Here is an 18,711-nt window from a genome sequence, read left to right as displayed (position 1 = left end):
ACCTTTCTTTCTGTGTGCAATACTTCAATTTAAATTACTGAAATCAGTTCTTCTTAGAGTTATATATGAATAACGAAAGTAGTAGCTCAAAAAACGAGTTTTGACTCCGAAAAAGCATAAAACGTAAGATTTAAGACACATAGCATTACCAGAGTTATTACCAAATTTATGTTTTATGATGATTTAAAAAAAATATCAAGTTTTCTTCGTTGGTTCTCCTTTTCTTTAAGGTATGCTTCTTGATGAACTGCCAAACATTTATGTTGACATATAAGTTTATTCACTCGAAATCGAACGTTTCTTCGAGGATAATAATTTTTCCTTGCTAAATTTGTAGCTTCATCTCTTGGTCCCCATTCCGGAGAAGGTTGAATTAAGTCACCTAGTCTCTATAAATAATTAAACAATACTTTTAGTATGTAGTAATGCACCAGTATGATACTTTAATTACTCTATTTTGAACATGCGTGCAAAATTTAATTACAGCCATCACTAAAATTGGGGATAGCATTAATGCAGCATGGACATAAGATGCCATCATAACGAAACTGGCATAATTACTTGATGTGTCAGTGCCAGTTTGGAATGTAAGAGCAAGTAAGAAAGCAAACTAGAAAAAATATTGATTATTTTAAAATTTTAGTATTTTAATACTAAAGTACCAAAGAAAATAATGGGCAACATTTCCATAAAGTAGTCCAATACCGTTCTGGTGGATGGCTGTATGTGAATGTATAATCGTTTATAACTTGATCGGTTGTGTAAACGAAGAAAATTGCAAGATTTACAATCAACAACAATGAAGATACCAAAACAGTAAATCCGCAATATTTCCAAACCGTCAATAAATTTGATCCTATTTCCGATGTTAATGGAACAGTGCATATTAGCCCAACAGCACAAGTAAAAGCACATGACAATATTCGATAATTTATTAACTTGGGAAATTTATCTTCTATCGATATCAAAAATCCAATAATAGTATAAACCGGCGGTAAGATCATGAAATAACACAATCCCCCGTACCATAAAAAAAGTGTGAATTGCCACGATTTATATCTTAAAAGAACATCTGGTATTAAAATAAATAATACATCACTCGCTGAAAATAAATTTATAGCATAATTTTTAAATGAATAAATTTTATATTGCAATTTACCTGATACACTCAAAAAATTTATATCGTCCAATTTATAATGCAAAGCATTATCTTGAAATGCAATGGTCACCATACAAAGTAGCGATAAAAACGCCATCATTTTTATAGGAGGATTTAATAACGCCGCAAATTTTGGATGCAAATAATTTGGCATCATAGTGCCTATCCAGATTGTATTTCCCAAGTAATTTATTTCAGAGGCATGTAATATTAATGTTACCCAAAACTATAAAAGCATAAAATAATTATATTTCACTAAAAACACCAAATAATCAAGACTTACATCAAATTTAACGAGTGGGTTATCAATTTGTCGTGTATCTTTAATCGACCCCTTTTTAGCGCAACAAATCACAAACACCGACAAACATATTATGATGAATAATATAAAAAATTCTGGATAAAGAAAGAATCTTCGGATACGTTTCATACCGAGTGATGCTAAAATGAATACTAATATCCAAAGAGATGTTACAGCCAAAAAAAGTGGAAAATTTATTGCTGGAATCGGGTTATTAAGAGATTCAAATCTCACAAATGAAGTAACTTTCACCCTAATAAATATAAAAGTTTTAAATAAATTAAAGTAGAAAATCACGCTAACCTATAATAACTTTGAAAAGATGTAAAAATTTGTCCAGTAATAGATGTGTTATGTTGTGGTGAAACACAATATGGTGCGTATCGAGTACCCACGGCGACATCACAACTACGCACATACTCACTAAAATTCGGATCTTGAATGTGTACCAAAAATAATAAGGCTATTCCAGCGTGGATAACGTTGAATACTTCAACACTTAATCGGATTATTCCTGCACTATATCCTATACCTAATAAAACAATAAAACTTAATTCTTTTGAATAATTTAATTATTTTAGTAAACCTTCGAAAAGAGGAACACATTGCCAGAATCCCAAAAAACTTTTTCTAGAATAACTACTCATAAAAATTAAGAGCATCGAGAAAGGAACTCCTAAAGTACTCAGCAATAAGATGTATACAATACAAATTGATACTAAAATTTCGAGTATATTATCGGATTTTATATTTAAATTTTCTTACCAGTATTGTGCATTAACGCCAATTCTAAGAACTGAAACACATAATTAGCATTCATTTGATACATGTTAGACATCATCATGTACTCCAGAGTTGATAATTTAACATCGCGCTAGCAACAACATACAAATATTAATGTATAAAAAGTAATATTAATGCATAAACTAACGTGGTCAATATTGATTATAAGGTTCTTAAAAAACTCATATATGTGCTGTTTTGTTTTCTTCCGAATCACTTTTCTTCGCTTCTTTATGTTCGTGTTCATTATTAATTAATAGTTATTAATTTACTTTTATAGTATTTGTATGACAATTCTATTTATATTGACAATTATGACATACACAAAAAGTTAATTTTGAAATTTTGTTGGTGGTTCCTCAAAATGAGAGAATTTGAAGAAAAATGACATCTAGTTTTCTATCAATAACACTTAATCTATTGCCAGCAGTATCTAGTCATCTACAAGCAATAAGTAATTTTCTGCCAGCAGTATAAATAGTCTTCTGTTTTATACTACTATTTTTAGTATTAGTAGTAATATCCAGTCTTCAATTAGCAGTATATAGTCTTCGACAAGTACTATTTAGTGTGCTAACACAGTATGTAATCTTCTGCCAGTAACATATAGTCTTCTGCAAGCAGTATCTGGTCCATTATTAGCAGTATCTAATCTTCTAGAAGTAATATCTAATTCTGCAAGCAGTATGTTATGTTCTGCACACAATATCTAATCTTCTTATGATATTACTAATGAGATATTTGAATATTATATCTAAATATATGTATAAGACAGAATATTATCTTAAGGAATAAACGGTGCTTGTTGAAGATAGTGGATAAAAACAAAATAAAATTAATATTTCACTTTTTATTATTATAAATATCACAAATATATTAACTGAGTAGATAACTTTTGAGAAACGCCTTTTGTGCGTACAAAATTTTCACATTTGTTTTCATAAAAAGCAAACACTCTATTGATTTAGATAAGATATGCTGTAAATATGACCATAATCAGTCAAACAGAAGTTGTAGTGCACGTGCGAAGGTATTGAAATACTTAACGTATCAAAAACTACATTTTTTATACAGCAAAAATGGCAGATAACGTGGATGCAAATATTTTTGGAAAGTATGTAAATATATATTTGTTGTTTTATTAAAGATTTCGGTCTATAATTTTTTTAATAATTTTATTTTATCAGATCAAAAGATACACAAAAAAATCAAGATTCGATATCAATTATTCCTGTACTTAGTGGTTATGAATACAAAATGGATCACAAACACCGAGGGAAAGCAATAATTTTCAATCATTATAAATTCGATAACAATAGTATGCCCGTAAGGAGTGGTACTGAATTAGACTGTGATAGATTAGAAAAAGTTTTAAGAAATCTTTATGATTTTGAAGTGACTGTATGTATGGATTATAAGTATGGCCAAATTTTCGATACACTAGATAAAGGTTAGTAATTTTAAACCTTAATTTAATATATTATTAAATCATTTTTAGCGGCAAATGAAGACTACACAGATTGTGATTGCGTTTTGGTAGCAGTAATGTCACATGGTGAAAAAGGAAAATTGTATGCAAGAGATACTTCTTATAGAATTGAAACTTTATGGACACCGTTTACAAACTGTCCAACATTAATTGGGAAACCTAAAATTTTCTTTATTCAGGTATGGAAAATTTTTCAGATTTTTCTGAATGATTTTGTAATTTTTATTTCAGGCATGTCGCGGGGATAAATTAGATTCAGGACATAAAATTTTTGTTGATTCCCCACAATTAGCTACAATACCAACAATTGCCGATATTTTAGTTATGTATTCAACGTTCGAAGGTAAATTTATCTTAACACAAAAATTTTTCAATAAATAATCAAATTCTTTTAGGTTATTATTCATTTAGATCGTCTTCTAAAGGATCTTGGTTTATACAAAGACTTTGCGACGAATTGGAAAGTAGATATGGCGATAATAACGATAAAGATATTTTACAAGTATTAACCTTGGTCAATCGACAAATGGCGTTGAAAGACTCGAGTTTTAATCCTTTTAACAAAGAAGTCCACAATAAGAAACAAGTTGGATCTATTGTTAGTAGCTTAACAAGAACGTTGTATCTTAAAAGAAAAGTATTAACAAATAATTTTCAATATGAAGATGAACCAATGCAATAATTTATTTTTTTTTATTAATTTAAGTTGATTATTCTAGTAATATGAAACATTATATTTATAAAAATACTAATTTAAACTATTAAAGATATGATTTCTATATACTTTTTTAAGTTGCGTAACATAATTTTTAAACGACATCGGTTTAAATCTAAAACAAACTTGGGTTAGTCTCCTAAAACTGATAAGATATCAATAACATCTTTTCAATTTAATCATATAAAAACAAAATCGATTTAATGAACCTGGTCTTTTAAAGTGCTATAAATAAAGTTAAACTAAAAAGAAATAAGTAAAAAGTAATATGTGGAACTATCAATATGATAAGTCTTGTGAAAAACAAGGAAAAGCGTTGATATTTAACTTATATTCCGAAAACGAAGGAGGTTCGATAGATGTTACAAATTTAACGTCAACACTTGGAAATTATTACGGATTTGATGTTGAAGTATGTACTCAAAAAACATACAATGAAATTCATAACAAATTAACTGACGGTAATTACATTTGCAAAAAAAAGACAATTTCATTATACATTTTGTATTTTTTAGCTGGATTAGAAAATTATGAAAAGTACAATTGCATAATGGTTGTAATGTTAGCTCATGGAAATAATGTAGGAATATGTGCTGAAGATCAAACGTTTCAAACAACCGAACTTTGGGTACCATTTACAAAATGTACTACTTTAATAGGAAAACCAAAAATATTTCTAATTCAAGTAATTGATTAATAAAGATGTAGTTTAATTTTATAACATTATCTTGTTATTTTAGGCTTGCCGTGGAAATCTACAAGATACCGGACTTCAAGTTGATAGTTCTCGTTCGATTTCATCCATTATTTTGCCACGAATGACCGATATTCTCGTCATATATTCTTGTTTTGAGGGTAATAAAAAAATAATATGAATAATAGGTCACTTTTTTAAATTAAATGTTATTCCAATTAAGGTTATGTTTCTTACATCACCAGTGAAGGAACACCATTCATTAAAGAATTATGTAAAGAAATGATTAAGGAGGATAATAGAGAATTAGAGTTCTGTCAAATTCTCACAATTGTTAATTATAAGATATCTTCGTATTATAATTTTGGTGGAGATGGTAAAGAAGTACTGAAGAAGCAGGCTCCGACATATGTTAGTAGTTTAAGAAAAGGATTGTATTTTAGTCCTAAAATAATAAAAAAATGATAAATATTTATGTTTATAATGAAATTAATGAAATAAATTTGTATACAAATTATATTTTGATGTTATTTGCAAAGGGGTAGATAACTTTATATAGAGATGGAAACAATTGTGGACAGGTAACGAAAACCGATGCTTAAAGTTGATAAATATTATGGAACACTTAGGGGAATCAATAACAACATCAATACAATACACACTAATGGTTCAACTAAAACCGTCTTCTTACTGTAGAGAAGAATATTCAATATCAGCTTGTTTAAAAGCCTGTCTTTGAAAAATGAATAAAAAAGATGCCTTTGTGATGATGAACACTATCTGTATCTATCGTATCGGATATTTTCTAGTTCTAGGTCTAGCATTAATTCTAGTTTTACACTAACACTATTACTAGAACTAACACAAGACCTAGAACTAGAATTATTCGGGTTTAGCCGTCTTCAGAGACGTGGGGCTACATCCTAATATTTCTAGTTTTCAGTTTACTGTTAGTTTTAGTTTTGCACTAGAACACACACAAGACCTAGAACTAGAATCATTCGGGTTTAGCCGTCTTTAGAGACGTGCGGCTAAACCCGAATGTTTCTAGTTCTAGGTCTAATGTTACTACCAGTGACAGAGGTAGGTAGCGCTAGTTAGCATAAGATATCACTATGTTGCGTATTTTTATTGCAATAAGACTAGACCTAGAACTAGAAACATTCTAGAAACACACTTCATTACATTTAAGCTTAAGGAGATGAAGTCTACAAGAAATGATTAATACTCCAGAAGAATTGGTCATTCACATTTTTAACATTTGAAGGTGAAATAAGACTTCTTAGCCAATTTGGCACTGTGATATTTAAAAGTTCCCTTGTGAATTTATTTTTCATTAAAATACAATAAAAATATAAACATTACATGCTTCCAAATTTCTTTTGCCAATTATCATATTTCTCAATAGCGACCGAATTAGCCGTAGGAAATGTCTTTCGAAGAGCTTTAACTACATCATTCAAATTTGGTTTTCGTAATTCAAGATTAGCTACAATATAAAATAAAAATGTTAATTTATTTTTAATTTCAAATTTATTTAAAGTAACCTTTATTGGAATCACGAACGTTAATTACTTCTCTTATTGTGCCCACGATAACCTCTTTGCAAACGCATTTTATATCAGCACCTGAGTAATTACTGGACCACTCTGCCATTTTAAAAAAATCTTCATCTTGAAAGTCATTCGAGTGCTTATTGAGGAAGTGTTTGAAAAGTTTTGCTCGCCCTTCAAGATTGGGTGAATTCAATAATAATCGTTTTTCGAATCTTCGCAAAATCGCTGGATCTAAACTCCTGTTAATAAGGAAATGTGTTTTATTTTGTTGCTAATAATTAATATTACGTACCAAGGTGCATTTGTAGTGGCTAACACAAATACTTGTTCATCACCGTTTAAAATGCCATCCATTTGAATAAGTAATTCACTTTTAAATCGTCTGGATGCGTCATGTCCATCTTCATATTTACTGGCGATAGCGTCTACTTCATCTATAAAAATAGTTGTTGGTTCATAATATCTAAAAGTAATGTGATTTATTATTTAAATATGTTGGTTACTTCAACATACTTTGCTACGTCGAATAATACTTTTAACATTTTTTCAGATTCTCCCCTCCATTTACTAATGAAGGAACTACTTCGAACGTTAATAAATGTGCAGGAAGCTTCGCAAGCTACTGCTTTTGCTAAATGCGTTTTTCCAGTACCAGGAGGACCATGGAGTAAAACACCTAATTAATAACATAAATTTATATTTCATAAAACATCAAAAAAACTCAAACCTCTCCAAGGAGTTACCAATCCGGTGAATAAACCTGGATATTTCATAGGATAAATAAGAGTCTCCTTAAGAATTTCAATTCCCTCATCTAACCCAATACAATCGTTCCAAGTCACCCCCAAGTTTTTCGGGACGATTTCCTTAATAATAAGGTCAGCCATTTCTCGCCATTCAGGTGTGTATTGTTTAAAATCACACAGCGATTTTGCATTGAGCCTATTTTGTAATAAAATCGAAGTCGTAATATCACCGTCTCCTTTCGGTCCGTCCTTTTTTGTGTCTAAATGAGTTACAGCAATTTGAAATTTCTTTATGTTTTCGTCTGCTGATCGTGAATCATTTTTCTTTTCTACATCTTTATTTGTGGAATTATTATTTGATGGCGACACGAAACTAAAACCATTTAGAAAAGTTTTTTGCGATCAATAATTTATTTTGTATTGATCCAACAATTTAACATAAAGGTATTAAAAGAACTTACGATGTTTTAGATTTCCTTTTATGATGTTCATCTTGTTTTATTACATCAACGTCTAACTTTTTAACCAACTTTGGATATTTATTAAATTTCGTAAAGTAATAACTTTGGTATTCTTGTAATATAATATCAAGATCGATGTTATCACATACTTCGTATTGATTTGTTAACTGAGCTTCGTTTGATAGCGACTGATATGAATCCATTAAGTTTCTATCTTTTAAATACGATGCTATTAAATGTAATATATTGCGACGTCTTTCATTTGATTCACTTTTTTCCTAAATATTTATTTTAAAAAAAATAATGATATACAAATAATACACTTGAGAAACTTACGTATTCTTTTACAGTTTTCATTTTGAAATTAGAAGAACTATTTTTATTAACAAGAAACTCCGACATGGTTTAACGTGGCGATTATTAAATAATGACTAAGGTAAAATTGAGGTTTTATGTTGACGGTTGAACTTTTCATCCCCCTTTAAAACAAGCAAGTTGCTAAGCAGCTGTAATTATATTCAATAATACACAAAATTCATGATTCATATTATTAAAGATAATTTGCAAGAATTACAGAAAAAAAGTCGTTTTATTTTCATCCTTTAAATTTGTACTATTTATAGAACTATTTGAATGTTACGTATCGTGTTCAAATCGATCAAACTCCTCTTGAAACTGCGGAAACCTTGTTATAAAGATTCCACGAAAGCTTTAACAATCCTCGTTCAGATTGGATTAACTTTAAAGAGCACTCTGTTCGTACAAAAAGTTGTTAATAATTTGTTTTGAGTAATGGTAATGGGAAAAGATATCCGTTATGGTCTTCAAAAATCTTTTCCAAAAACCCCTCAAACTAAAGGATGTAGAATGGTGCCCGCATTCACAATTCAAGCGATGCAAAAAGGAACTTGTGTAGTTCCACCGCCGAAATGTTCGCCGTTTAAAGAAATTCCGGCAAAATCTAACTTTAAGTTGAATTATCAAAGAGGTGAATTTCCGATTGTTTTGGAACCGTTAAGAACTGGAGTAAGTTGGAAGGTAAATTTAGTTTAATGAAATGTAGTATTATTTCCTGTCCACGGTGGCATTCCCTTTGTGTGTGGTAGAACGATGTCTGATTTTTCTGGCCATCCGCAGTGCCCTTCTTTTATTAATTGCAAATTTGATATCGGTGGTTTCGCTGATTTAATCAGTCTCGTATAATACATCTTGTCGGATTTCTTCCATTTTCACTGCAGGCATTCTGCCAATAGATTCTTCCACTTTGCAGATGATTTATTCCCTCGGAGAGCCTGCATGATTCAATCCTTTGGCGACCACTGTAGTTTCTTCCTCTATTAATGGTTGAAGATTATGCTACCTAACACCAAGATTGTATTGAATCTTGTAATCAAAGAAATCGAAACAACTATTTCTATGGAATTAAAAAATAAGTTAGCCAAGTTTTTGTTTTATTAAAATTTATTGCTTTCATTTTGACAATTTGTCGATTTCTTCATTGAACGTTTTATCTTAAAACTTGAAAAAAAGCTATTTATTTTTTTCGCAATGGTTAGTGGCAAAGAATTTCGTCAATCACTTCATAAGCCACTGCCTAATTCACCACCGCTACCAAAAGAATGCAGATTGGTTCCCGCTTTCACTATACAAGCAATTCAAAGGGGAACCTGCGTAATTCCGCCGCCAAAATGTAATCCGTTTCGAGTTCGTCCCGCAAAACCAAGCAGTTTTAAATCGAACTATGATAGAGGTGAATTTCCGTTGGGTGTCTCAAGTTCAAAGGAAATTACATGGAAAGTAAGCACAACTTTATTCGTGGTTATTTTTAAAATTTAGATTCATAGCACCAAGTATGTTCATAATTAACTGATTTATTCTCAAATTTTAGGTAGATCTAGATAAATTGGATTACCACCACTACTTACCATTATTATTTGAGGGACTTTCTGAAACTCAAGAACCATACATGTTCATTGCTCAACAAGGAATTCACGACATGTTACTCCATGGAGGGAAAAAAATATTTCCATGCATCCCACAACTAATAATACCAATCAAAAGTAAATTAATGAAATAATTTTTATTATATATTCAATATTTATATTGTTACAGATGCATTGAATACAAAAAACAATCTTATAATGCGCTCAACTTTGAAGGTGCTTCAGCATCTTGTTAAATCTGGAGATTATATTGGTGAAGCCCTGGTTCCATATTACAGACAAATTTTACCGGTTTTAAACATTTTCAAAGAGAGGAATGTTAATTGCGGCGATGGAATTGATTATAGTCAAGGAAAAGGTGAAAACTTGGCCGATATAATCAATGAAACATTAGAAACTCTTGAAGAGTATGGTGGAGAAGATGCCTTTATCAACATAAAGTATCTTATACCTACCTACGAATCTTGCATTATGAATTAAATTTCTGGCATAACCAATTCCAAAAGAAGGATAAACAATGAGAATAGTAGCAAATTATAGTTTTATTATACAAAATCTTAATTTAAACAGAAAATGAATATTAATTAAAACTTTATGATAGTAAATCAGTTTATTTATTTGGTTGTTTTGCCATGTGTTTCTCTAATTGCGCTCTTAATTGTTTATTGAAATCATCTTCTATATTATCATCCTCCCAATTATCTTCCCAAACACTAATATCTTGATCATCCTTCTCCTTTCCGGTCCAATCTAAGTAAAAAGAGCGTTTTAAAAGCAAGTCATTATACATAACCTCAATGTTTAATTTTTTACCTTCAACCGGAAATTCTTCAAATTCATCGTCTTCTTCTAAAACCCCAAGATCTAATTTTGGTTTTTCTGCAGCCATTATTTATTTATAACGTTTAATAACGAAGATTTATTTTATTAATAAACAATTTTTGTATGTCGAAGAACCTTAAATGTACGTTGTCAATTTGGTAGTACCAATATAAAAAAAATAAAAGTACTAAATCTGGAAAACATCTAAGTTTTGAAATTATGTTGTAACACAATTAACATAGAAATAAATACATATCAATTGAAAAACAAAAAATGAATATAATGGTAGCATATAATGTAATTAATATGAATAAAAAGCAATTTAAAAAATTTATTTAAACTTAGTGACATTTCATCAATTCCATTACCAACCTCACGAAGACTTTTTTGGGCACATTTCGTTTTTAAGAAATCAATAATTCTCTTTAATAAGCAAACAACGCGTCTTAAAAGCTACAAAATAAGAAACTTTGATTTTTTCTGAATAAGATAGGACGAAACTCCTCGCTTTTTAACGAATAGAAAAGTTTTGGCGACCACTTTGAAAATTGACATACACTTTTAATGAAAAATTATCCATTAAAAAATAATTTAACTCATTTCGAGTTTCAATGTTGGTAGTAACGGCAGAAATTCCCTGCTAAATTAGTTGTTGAAAAAGGTTATGTATTTATAAATATTAATATTTATAAAAATAATTGTAAATAAGTAATTGACCAAGAAAATTAATTAAATAAATTTAAAAAATACATAACGAAAACTTCAACTTCACATATGTTTTGATAGATCGAATTTGACAACTTCTTTGTTTAAAAAACCATCAGATTTTTAAATGTAGAATATTAAATGATATCCAATTAAAATGGAAATGAAAGAGGAAATCGTAAATTACGTTCTAAACAAAGACGAAATTTTAAATGCGGTTCAATTACAACCTGCATTCACGTTGTTGTATAAAACATGTTTTAAATGTGCCTTTATCGATGAAAATATGGATGAAAATATATTAAATATCGATGTTGTTATTGATTATTTACACGATAAATTACACACTGGTCATTGGAGTAAAGTACCTATTTCTACAAGGAATGGATATGCAGCTGCATCATTTATAAAAGTAATTAAATAAATAAAATTAATTTAATAATCATGTATAATGTTTTTAAATATAGGCATTGTTGTTATTAAAAACGATAGATGAAGACTCCCTTTCTAAATCATTGAAATGTTTGGATTTTGGAATTTTATTAGGTGGACCTTTGCCAGAGAATCCTGATTTATTACAAAAAGCAGCTACTCGTATTCATCAATCTTTAGTGACTATGAAAGAAAAATCTTCAATTTCTCCACCTGCACTAATATTACCAATGGAAGTATTAAAAAAGTATTCAAACATTGAAGGTGAAATTGTTTTCCCAGAATCTTTACCATCATTAGAAACGTTTATAAAAAATTATTTTAATCCTGAAATTCCAGTTGTAATTACAGGTAAATATGAACTTTCAAAAAGTAAAAACCATGCTAAAATTGAATATATTGTATTTAGGTGCAATACAACATTGGCCAGCATCACAAAAGTGGTTATATTTACCGTATATTCTCAAAATATTTGGAGAAAGAACAGTTCCTATTGAAATTGGTTCACAATATTCAGATGAAGATTGGTCACAACAATTAATGACTTTTGAGGAATTTGTGAATAAGTTTTATCTTAATACATCTGATCAAATTGGATATTTAGCACAACATGATTTATTTTATCAGGTAAAATATTTTCATATTAATTAAAAAAATATATCCATTCTAAAACTTAATTTTTCAAAGGTACCTGAACTTAAAAAAGAATTTTCCATACCGGATTATTGCAGTGTAAGTAGATCAGATGAAAATGATGAAGATGTAGCTATTAACGCATGGATTGGACCCGAAGGAACAGTATCTTCATTACATTTTGACCCAAAAGATAATCTTTTAGCCCAGGTAACCATGTACTAACTTGAGCAATAAAAAAAGTAAACGATTTTCATGTTTTAGCTTTATGGGATTAAACAAATAATATTATTTTCCCCAAAAGATAGTGATAATTTGTATCCCCATCCATCAGAAATGTTATTTAACACTTCTCAAGTGGACCCAACACAACCTGATTTAGAAAAATTCCCAAATTTTAAAAAGGCTAAACCTTATAAGTGTTTATTACAACATGGTGATATGCTGTATATACCTAGAAAATGGTGGCACCATGTTACTAGTTATGATAGAAGTTTTTCAATTAATTTTTGGTGGTCTTAATTTTTTCTTATTGTTAATAATTTTTAATATATGAGCTGTACAGATTATGTATAATTACTTGAAATGGATGAAACTAAATAGGTAATCCACTAAATAACATCATGTGTGATACATACAACCTGATAATAAAGATTTTATGCTGTTCACAAATATATTTAATTCATTTAGTATGAATATATGTTCTAAAGTATTTTGTACAAACCATTATTACAGTGACTACAAGCCAAACAAATCTAGCTTTTTAAGCGCGGATAACTGCTGTTATCACTTCTGTTAAAGATTATGACCACAAAAGTAATGCACTAAAAGTAAAGAATGGTAATTAGAGTACACCAAGAGTACTCTAATTACACCCCTATACACACCATGTACACCCCCATGAAGCTACATACATACAGATTGGTTGAATGAAAACTCAGTAAAGAGCACACCTAGCACTGCTAACCTAACTTTTGATACCTTAGTTTGGCTAATGGTAGAATAGAAAAAGGGTTGTCTGTTGAAAATACGTTTTTGGGTTTACGTTGTAATGGTTGTCGGTAAATGAAATTCATTATTTTTCTTATTATGTTTATTCTGGATATTCAATTTAATAATTTATAAATTTTATAAACACAAACTTCGTACTAAAAAATTGAACGCTTGTGGCGCCATCTGTTGATGATATTTTGGAATTATTCAGCTAAGAACCGAACCATTAGAATACAGGTTGGATTGGATTTATATATAAAAGCTCCAACTAAAGAATAACTGTTTGGAGCCACTATGTAGCTTCAATTAATGTTCCGACTGGTTGGGAATTCCTCAGATGCAATTACCTATGGTAATTACTAATTACACCTGTCAAATCCGCCACATTTGAATATCACTGCATCATATGTGAGATTACATCTGACAAGCTTCCAACTTAGCTGAAACGCTGAAACAAAGGTATAATGTCAATTATAATCTAATTATTTAATCATACCATTATTACTTTATTATTACTCTTACCGAAAAATCACTTTAAAATGACGTTTTCATCTGTCATTATGAACAAACTTCAACTTTTAAAATTTTAAATGTTGAAGTTAGCGGCAAATTTAAAAATTTAAACACGAATTGGAATCTATACTTTTTAAATTCAAAGAATGATACTGGTAATAATTGTTGTTGCTGTCTCTCATCATTCCCACTATTAATAATAAAATTGTTAGTTTAATTAAATTATTTCAGTATAGACGCTAATGCCATCTTACGACATCAGTCCCAATTTCTCCTATCAAAGATCCCTGGGGTTGAATACCGCGAACAGGCTTCATGAACCGTGCCACTTTGATAATTTGAATTTAAGAATGCCATCTGTGTATCATAAGTATGCCGTAAAATCAGTTGAATAAACATATAGGGAAATATAGAATAACATTTGTAAATAAAAATAATACCTACATTACCATCACCAAACACATGCTTGCCATTTAAATTTTAACTGTCATTCATAAGTATTTTAACCACCGTAAGCTGTAGATCGGTATAATTTTCGTAAAATAGCTGTAATCTAACGTATTTAATCCTGTTGATGTGTTAAATATTAAATATTTTGTGTGCATAATAATCCCAAAAAGGTAAATATCCTATTATTACTTTAAAAGTAACTTATTAAAATTTTATTACAGCATGGATTCAAGTCAGGAATCAACCATGTTTTACACCCCTGAAAAAACCTCTCCAACAACTTCACAAAATAACACGTGTTTTAATGAAAGTTTTCACGATGTTCAAGATGGAAACTTGTTCTTTCAACCAACTCTTTTATTTGATATTAGCAATCGAATGTCTTTAATGTTACTTAAAAATTTAGATGAAATTGATATTACCAGACAATCGTTGGGGATCACACAAGATTTTATGGGGCTCCCTAAAGGACCTATTGATGCAAGAAGAGAATCGCTCGATTTTTGTCGCGAATCTTTAGGAATTTTACCCCCGAGTGTTATCGATAACGAATTTAACGATTCATTTTTATCAATTAATGTTAATAATATTTTAAATAAAAGGGTGGTACCTACAGAAGGTCAAAGTATTTTACAAAATCTTGATAAAAGTAATTATATTGAGGTATTACCTCCAACAATAATATTGAAAGAAAATGAAATAGAATTTAATGAGAGTAATAAAAATTTGAATGATGCTGTGATTACATGTGAAGAGGAATGGAATGGTGTTGAGGAGGATGATAAAAAATATGTAAATATTTTTTTATAATAAAATTTGTTAAATTTGATTTATTTAGTTATTTATAGGATGATTTGGTGTTTATGGAAGCGACACTTTTGGCTGAAAAAATTAAAGATACTTCTTTTTCTAGTGAAGGTAAATTAAAAAGTAATTTTAAAAAATTTAAACTGAATTTATTTATCTTTTCCATGGAAGAAAGTGTAATTTGTTGTTTAGAGTCTATAAGTCCACCGGATTGGGAAATAGAAAATTATGAAGAAATATGTGATTTAAAGGAATCTCAAAAAGATGATTCTCCAATAAAATGCAATGCATCTAATTTAAGTAATGAATTAATTCCAAATAAAACAAAACCATCAGAATCTTATGAAAACGTGTCAAAAATTCATCACAAATCATATTCAAGTCAAATTTCATGCACAAGTAACGTTTCTTCACAAGATGCTAAAGAAGTTTTAGAAAATTTATCTGATATTCTTTCAAACGCAAATCTAAGCAATGATCAAAAATCAGAAAGTCAAGATCTTCTTGATATTTTAGCAGTAATGTTGGGTACTAGTAGAACTTCATCCAAAAATGAATCATCAGATGATTCTGGGCACTCTTCAATTGAAAACAATCAAGCAAATCAGACTGAAATTATAAAAGAAAATACTGATATGGTTAAAAAAGATGAAAATAAAGTTGAAATCAATCAAGTTGAAGATAAAAACATACCTATAGATCTTTCTGTAACAGGAAGTAAAAGACCATTACATAAAAGATTAGAACCTCCTGGACCTGCAAAGGTATCACCGATTCCTAAAGTTCTTAAAAATTGTAGAATTAATATTGCAAGTACATTAAAATCTTTTAATGTTAAATTAAATCCTAAAAAAAATGAAGAAAGAAAAAAAGGACCATTAAAAGCTATTTTACCATTAGGAAATATGGCTAAAGGTAATTAATTAATTAACTGTTTAGTGTTGATTAAATTACTTATATCCTTTTTCTTAAGTTTTGAGTAAACAAAATAATACTCCCATAGCTTTGGGGTCTTCGCATGGAAATAAAAGTACTAGAACAAGCAAAAACGTTTGTAAAAAATTAATCTTCTACGACATAATAGTTATAGGGTTTTTTTTTTATTTTTAGGATTCAAATATAGCTCCGGTAGCTCAATCAACGCCAGAACAAACAATTCAAAATAGTCCATCACAATTACTAAAACGCAAGTTTTCTTGTCCTGTCTCTCCATTAGCAAGACCAAATTCTTCTAGATTAGCAAGGTAAAATATGAAATAAAAAACTAGAGTGAATATCAAATTTAATTAATTTTTTTCTTTCCAGTTCTAAAGTGCCAAAACCTACAATGTCCAGAACGAAGTCGTCTAATGAAATTACAACTGAAAATCAAACTTTACACAGATTACAAAGAAGTTTGAGTGCAACTGGGGTGGCGAAAGATGTTAAGCCTTCTATTTCTAATTTAAGTCTTGACAAAAAACGTTTTAAAAGTCTTGGAGTATGTTTTTAATTAATTCGATTGGATTGATTTAATAAGTTCTATTTTTTTTTTTAGATATCCAGGTACAGAAAATCTACTGGAAAAGAAAATGTGCCGCAATAAATTTTCATTCAATGGTTTTTTTTAAAGATATACGTCCATATTCAAGTTGTGATGATTAAAGTACTTCTATGATTATAAGATTTTTTTTTTAAATTGATTTTATCTCGAAATAAACATTATTTTTCTAATTAATTGATTTCTTTTCATAACCTAAAGGATTACAACACTAAATATTTTGTAAAAGCAAGTCTAGTGTTAGTTCTAGTGACAGTGCTAGGTAGCGCTAGTTAGCAATAGATATCTCTCTGTTGTATATTTTTAGTAAACTAAAACTAGAAGCAACACAAGACCTAGGAACATTCGGTAAATTTTCTAGGTCTAGTTTCAACGTTTCTACACCAAGTGGAATTCAACAACTCTCCCACCAGCCAGGACTGGCAGATACATAGAACATACCCTTTCTATCAATCCTAAAAAGACTGAGACTGTTCTCTTCACTAAACAGAAAAAAATGAGACACTTAACGGCACCCAATTTCTGTAATAATCCATTAACCTTTGCTCCGGATACCGTTTTTTTCAACACTCTTGTAATTTTCACATTTTTGAAAAATTCTCCACATTGATGCATCTGGGAGCAAAAATGTTACAGACCATTGTGTTAAGGGCACAATTTGCTACAACTTTTGTACTAAAAGTTTTTCTATATTCTGCTCCGGATACCGCTTTTTTTCAACACTCTTGTAATTTTCACATTTTTGAAAAATTCTTCATATTGATGCATCTAGGAGCAAAAATGTTACAGACCATTGTGTTAAGGGCACAATTTAGTACAACTTTTGTAGTACAAGTTTTTCTGTATTCTGCTCCGGATACCGTTTTTTTCAACACTCTTGTAATTTGCACATTTTTGAAAAATTCTCCACATTGATGCATCTGGGAGCAAAAATGTTACAGACCATTGTGTTAAGGGCACATTTTGCTACAACTTTTGTACTAAAAGTTTTTCTGTATTCTGCTCCGGATAACGTTTTTTTTCAACACTGGACTAACTTGGACATCACACATTAGTTGCAAAACAAAAAAGCAACGATTGAAAAAGACCCAGTGCCGAAGGGCTATTTTGAATACTTGGGGACTAAATCCGAAAGTTACAATGTGGATCTACACTTCTGTGATAAGACCCATGGTAGCTCACGGAGCCATAGTTTGGTGCTTAGCACTAAAACATCCATATAAAGCTAAATTGCTGCATCAACTGCAACGACTGGCCTGCCTGCTAATCACAGGCGCCATGAGATCTACACCTACGATTGCGATGGAGACTATGCTGAACGTGCTGCTCCTATATATTTTTATCAGGGAGGTGGTCGTAATGGCATTGCTTCGATTGCGATCAGTAACTGAAAAGCAGGTAGTTAAAATGGGAATAGTCCGGAGCAAGCTCTGGAGTAAGGCTGTTTGTAAAAAACCCCTCCTTAAAGCTCGCACAGACTACATTGCACTTACTTTCTTAGGCAAGCCACACTTTGGCATTGAAACGATACCCCAGAGCAACTCAAGCTCGGGCAAAACGCTGACCATCTACATTGATGGATCAAAGAAGGCTGGAGGTTCCGGAGCGGGAATTTTCTCGCAGGATCTCCAGCTTCACCTTTCTACTTCGTTAGGATCATATTGCACGACTGCTAAAGCCGAATTAACTGCATTTCTGCAGTGCAGAAACGTTGTAAACTGCACTGATAGCAGACAGGCTATGCTAGCGGTTGGTGAAGTCCTGTCGGCAATCACTTGAGGAGGCAAACGTATACAACAACGTCACATTAAAGTGGCGAAAAGGACACAACAGAATTAAAGGACATGATCATGCGGACAGGCTGGCGAAACGGGCGGCTAACAAGTCACCGATCTTCCCTGAACCGTTTGTACCACTAGCTGTTAATACAGCATCAAAACTGATAAACTCCATCTCCCATCGAGCTTTT

At 30.4% G+C, this 18,711-nt stretch overlaps 7 protein-coding genes across 7 annotated transcripts; 5 read left to right on the top strand and 2 right to left on the bottom strand.

Moving 5' to 3' along the window:
* Positions 1-173: 173 nt before the first annotated feature.
* On the bottom strand, positions 174-3,167 carry LOC111427590 (sodium- and chloride-dependent GABA transporter 1-like). The gene is made up of 9 exons (XM_071193999.1): positions 2,392-3,167; positions 2,226-2,334; positions 2,047-2,178; positions 1,764-1,992; positions 1,443-1,713; positions 1,160-1,385; positions 663-1,102; positions 452-610; positions 174-389 (listed from the first exon to the last, which is right to left on the bottom strand). Exons 1-9 carry the CDS (start codon positions 2,488-2,490, stop codon positions 174-176), a joined length of 1,881 nt encoding a protein of 626 aa, XP_071050100.1. The 5' UTR covers positions 2,491-3,167.
* Positions 3,057-4,515, top strand: LOC111427097 (caspase drICE-like). The gene is made up of 5 exons (XM_023062069.2): positions 3,057-3,357; positions 3,431-3,693; positions 3,742-3,911; positions 3,964-4,075; positions 4,128-4,515. The coding sequence occupies exons 1-5, from the start codon at positions 3,323-3,325 to the stop codon at positions 4,412-4,414; spliced, it is 867 nt and encodes a 288-aa protein (XP_022917837.2). The 5' UTR covers positions 3,057-3,322; the 3' UTR covers positions 4,415-4,515.
* A 77-nt stretch (positions 4,516-4,592) lies between these two features.
* On the top strand, positions 4,593-5,657 carry LOC111427581 (caspase-6-like). Its single transcript, XM_023062793.2, has 4 exons — positions 4,593-4,908; positions 4,963-5,132; positions 5,188-5,302; positions 5,365-5,657. The coding sequence occupies exons 1-4, from the start codon at positions 4,716-4,718 to the stop codon at positions 5,604-5,606; spliced, it is 720 nt and encodes a 239-aa protein (XP_022918561.2). The 5' UTR covers positions 4,593-4,715; the 3' UTR covers positions 5,607-5,657.
* A 784-nt stretch (positions 5,658-6,441) lies between these two features.
* LOC111427320 (katanin p60 ATPase-containing subunit A-like 2) lies at positions 6,442-8,371 on the bottom strand. The gene is made up of 7 exons (XM_023062402.2): positions 8,241-8,371; positions 7,905-8,182; positions 7,425-7,816; positions 7,211-7,373; positions 6,990-7,160; positions 6,689-6,936; positions 6,442-6,630 (listed from the first exon to the last, which is right to left on the bottom strand). Exons 1-7 carry the CDS (start codon positions 8,304-8,306, stop codon positions 6,503-6,505), a joined length of 1,446 nt encoding a protein of 481 aa, XP_022918170.2. The 5' UTR covers positions 8,307-8,371; the 3' UTR covers positions 6,442-6,502.
* A 981-nt stretch (positions 8,372-9,352) lies between these two features.
* On the top strand, positions 9,353-10,452 carry LOC111427467 (parkin coregulated gene protein homolog). The gene is made up of 3 exons (XM_023062626.2): positions 9,353-9,701; positions 9,793-9,964; positions 10,017-10,452. Exons 1-3 carry the CDS (start codon positions 9,453-9,455, stop codon positions 10,325-10,327), a joined length of 732 nt encoding a protein of 243 aa, XP_022918394.1. The 5' UTR covers positions 9,353-9,452; the 3' UTR covers positions 10,328-10,452.
* Positions 10,453-11,078: 626 nt separating this feature from the next.
* Positions 11,079-13,111, top strand: LOC111427466 (Jumonji domain containing 5). Its single transcript, XM_023062625.2, has 5 exons — positions 11,079-11,786; positions 11,842-12,157; positions 12,216-12,433; positions 12,494-12,649; positions 12,704-13,111. Exons 1-5 carry the CDS (start codon positions 11,532-11,534, stop codon positions 12,959-12,961), a joined length of 1,203 nt encoding a protein of 400 aa, XP_022918393.1. The 5' UTR covers positions 11,079-11,531; the 3' UTR covers positions 12,962-13,111.
* Positions 13,112-14,250: 1,139 nt separating this feature from the next.
* On the top strand, positions 14,251-16,919 carry LOC111427509 (uncharacterized). Its single transcript, XM_023062683.2, has 8 exons — positions 14,251-14,565; positions 14,617-15,187; positions 15,244-15,313; positions 15,374-16,117; positions 16,176-16,252; positions 16,313-16,446; positions 16,508-16,682; positions 16,740-16,919. The coding sequence occupies exons 2-8, from the start codon at positions 14,618-14,620 to the stop codon at positions 16,785-16,787; spliced, it is 1,818 nt and encodes a 605-aa protein (XP_022918451.2). The 5' UTR covers positions 14,251-14,565; position 14,617; the 3' UTR covers positions 16,788-16,919.
* The last annotated feature ends 1,792 nt before the right edge of the window (positions 16,920-18,711 follow it).

This window comes from Onthophagus taurus, chromosome 2 (assembly GCF_036711975.1).
Source record: "Onthophagus taurus isolate NC chromosome 2, IU_Otau_3.0, whole genome shotgun sequence".
NCBI lineage: Eukaryota > Metazoa > Arthropoda > Insecta > Coleoptera > Scarabaeidae > Onthophagus > Onthophagus taurus.
Note: the sequence above shows the minus strand (reverse complement) of the source record. Positions and strands in the feature narration are given on the sequence as shown.

What these genes read in the sequence shown, in the direction of transcription:
- LOC111427467 (XM_023062626.2), top strand. Translation starts at nt 9,453, where the DNA reads ATGGTTAGTGGCAAAGAATTTCGTCAATCACTTCATAAGCCACTGCCT. An exon ending in CAAAGGAAATTACATGGAAA is followed by an intron (nt 9,702 to 9,792) that starts GTAAGCACAACT and finishes CTCAAATTTTAG; the next exon opens with GTAGATCTAGATAAATTGGA. An exon ending in ACTAATAATACCAATCAAAA is followed by an intron (nt 9,965 to 10,016) that starts GTAAATTAATGA and finishes ATATTGTTACAG; the next exon opens with ATGCATTGAATACAAAAAAC.
- LOC111427509 (XM_023062683.2), top strand. Translation starts at nt 14,618, where the DNA reads ATGGATTCAAGTCAGGAATCAACCATGTTTTACACCCCTGAAAAAACC. An exon ending in AATTCTTCTAGATTAGCAAG is followed by an intron (nt 16,447 to 16,507) that starts GTAAAATATGAA and finishes TTTTCTTTCCAG; the next exon opens with TTCTAAAGTGCCAAAACCTA. An exon ending in AACGTTTTAAAAGTCTTGGA is followed by an intron (nt 16,683 to 16,739) that starts GTATGTTTTTAA and finishes TTTTTTTTTTAG; the next exon opens with ATATCCAGGTACAGAAAATC.
- LOC111427097 (XM_023062069.2), top strand. Translation starts at nt 3,323, where the DNA reads ATGGCAGATAACGTGGATGCAAATATTTTTGGAAA. An exon ending in TTTCGATACACTAGATAAAG is followed by an intron (nt 3,694 to 3,741) that starts GTTAGTAATTTT and finishes AATCATTTTTAG; the next exon opens with CGGCAAATGAAGACTACACA. An exon ending in CTAAAATTTTCTTTATTCAG is followed by an intron (nt 3,912 to 3,963) that starts GTATGGAAAATT and finishes TTTTTATTTCAG; the next exon opens with GCATGTCGCGGGGATAAATT.
- LOC111427581 (XM_023062793.2), top strand. Translation starts at nt 4,716, where the DNA reads ATGTGGAACTATCAATATGATAAGTCTTGTGAAAAACAAGGAAAAGCG. An exon ending in TCATAACAAATTAACTGACG is followed by an intron (nt 4,909 to 4,962) that starts GTAATTACATTT and finishes TGTATTTTTTAG; the next exon opens with CTGGATTAGAAAATTATGAA. An exon ending in CAAAAATATTTCTAATTCAA is followed by an intron (nt 5,133 to 5,187) that starts GTAATTGATTAA and finishes TTGTTATTTTAG; the next exon opens with GCTTGCCGTGGAAATCTACA.
- LOC111427320 (XM_023062402.2), bottom strand. Translation starts at nt 8,306, where the DNA reads ATGTCGGAGTTTCTTGTTAATAAAAATAGTTCTTCTAATTTCAAAATG. An exon ending in AAAAGGAAATCTAAAACATC is followed by an intron (nt 7,817 to 7,904) that starts GTAAGTTCTTTT and finishes AAATGGTTTTAG; the next exon opens with TTTCGTGTCGCCATCAAATA. An exon ending in CGTTCGTGATTCCAATAAAG is followed by an intron (nt 6,631 to 6,688) that starts GTTACTTTAAAT and finishes TTTATATTGTAG; the next exon opens with CTAATCTTGAATTACGAAAA.
- LOC111427466 (XM_023062625.2), top strand. Translation starts at nt 11,532, where the DNA reads ATGGAAATGAAAGAGGAAATCGTAAATTACGTTCTAAACAAAGACGAA. An exon ending in AATTCCAGTTGTAATTACAG is followed by an intron (nt 12,158 to 12,215) that starts GTAAATATGAAC and finishes TATTGTATTTAG; the next exon opens with GTGCAATACAACATTGGCCA. An exon ending in AACATGATTTATTTTATCAG is followed by an intron (nt 12,434 to 12,493) that starts GTAAAATATTTT and finishes AATTTTTCAAAG; the next exon opens with GTACCTGAACTTAAAAAAGA.
- LOC111427590 (XM_071193999.1), bottom strand. Translation starts at nt 2,490, where the DNA reads ATGAACACGAACATAAAGAAGCGAAGAAAAGTGATTCGGAAGAAAACA. An exon ending in AAATTTTTTGAGTGTATCAG is followed by an intron (nt 1,103 to 1,159) that starts GTAAATTGCAAT and finishes ATTTATTTTCAG; the next exon opens with CGAGTGATGTATTATTTATT. An exon ending in GTTGCCCATTATTTTCTTTG is followed by an intron (nt 611 to 662) that starts GTACTTTAGTAT and finishes TATTTTTTCTAG; the next exon opens with TTTGCTTTCTTACTTGCTCT.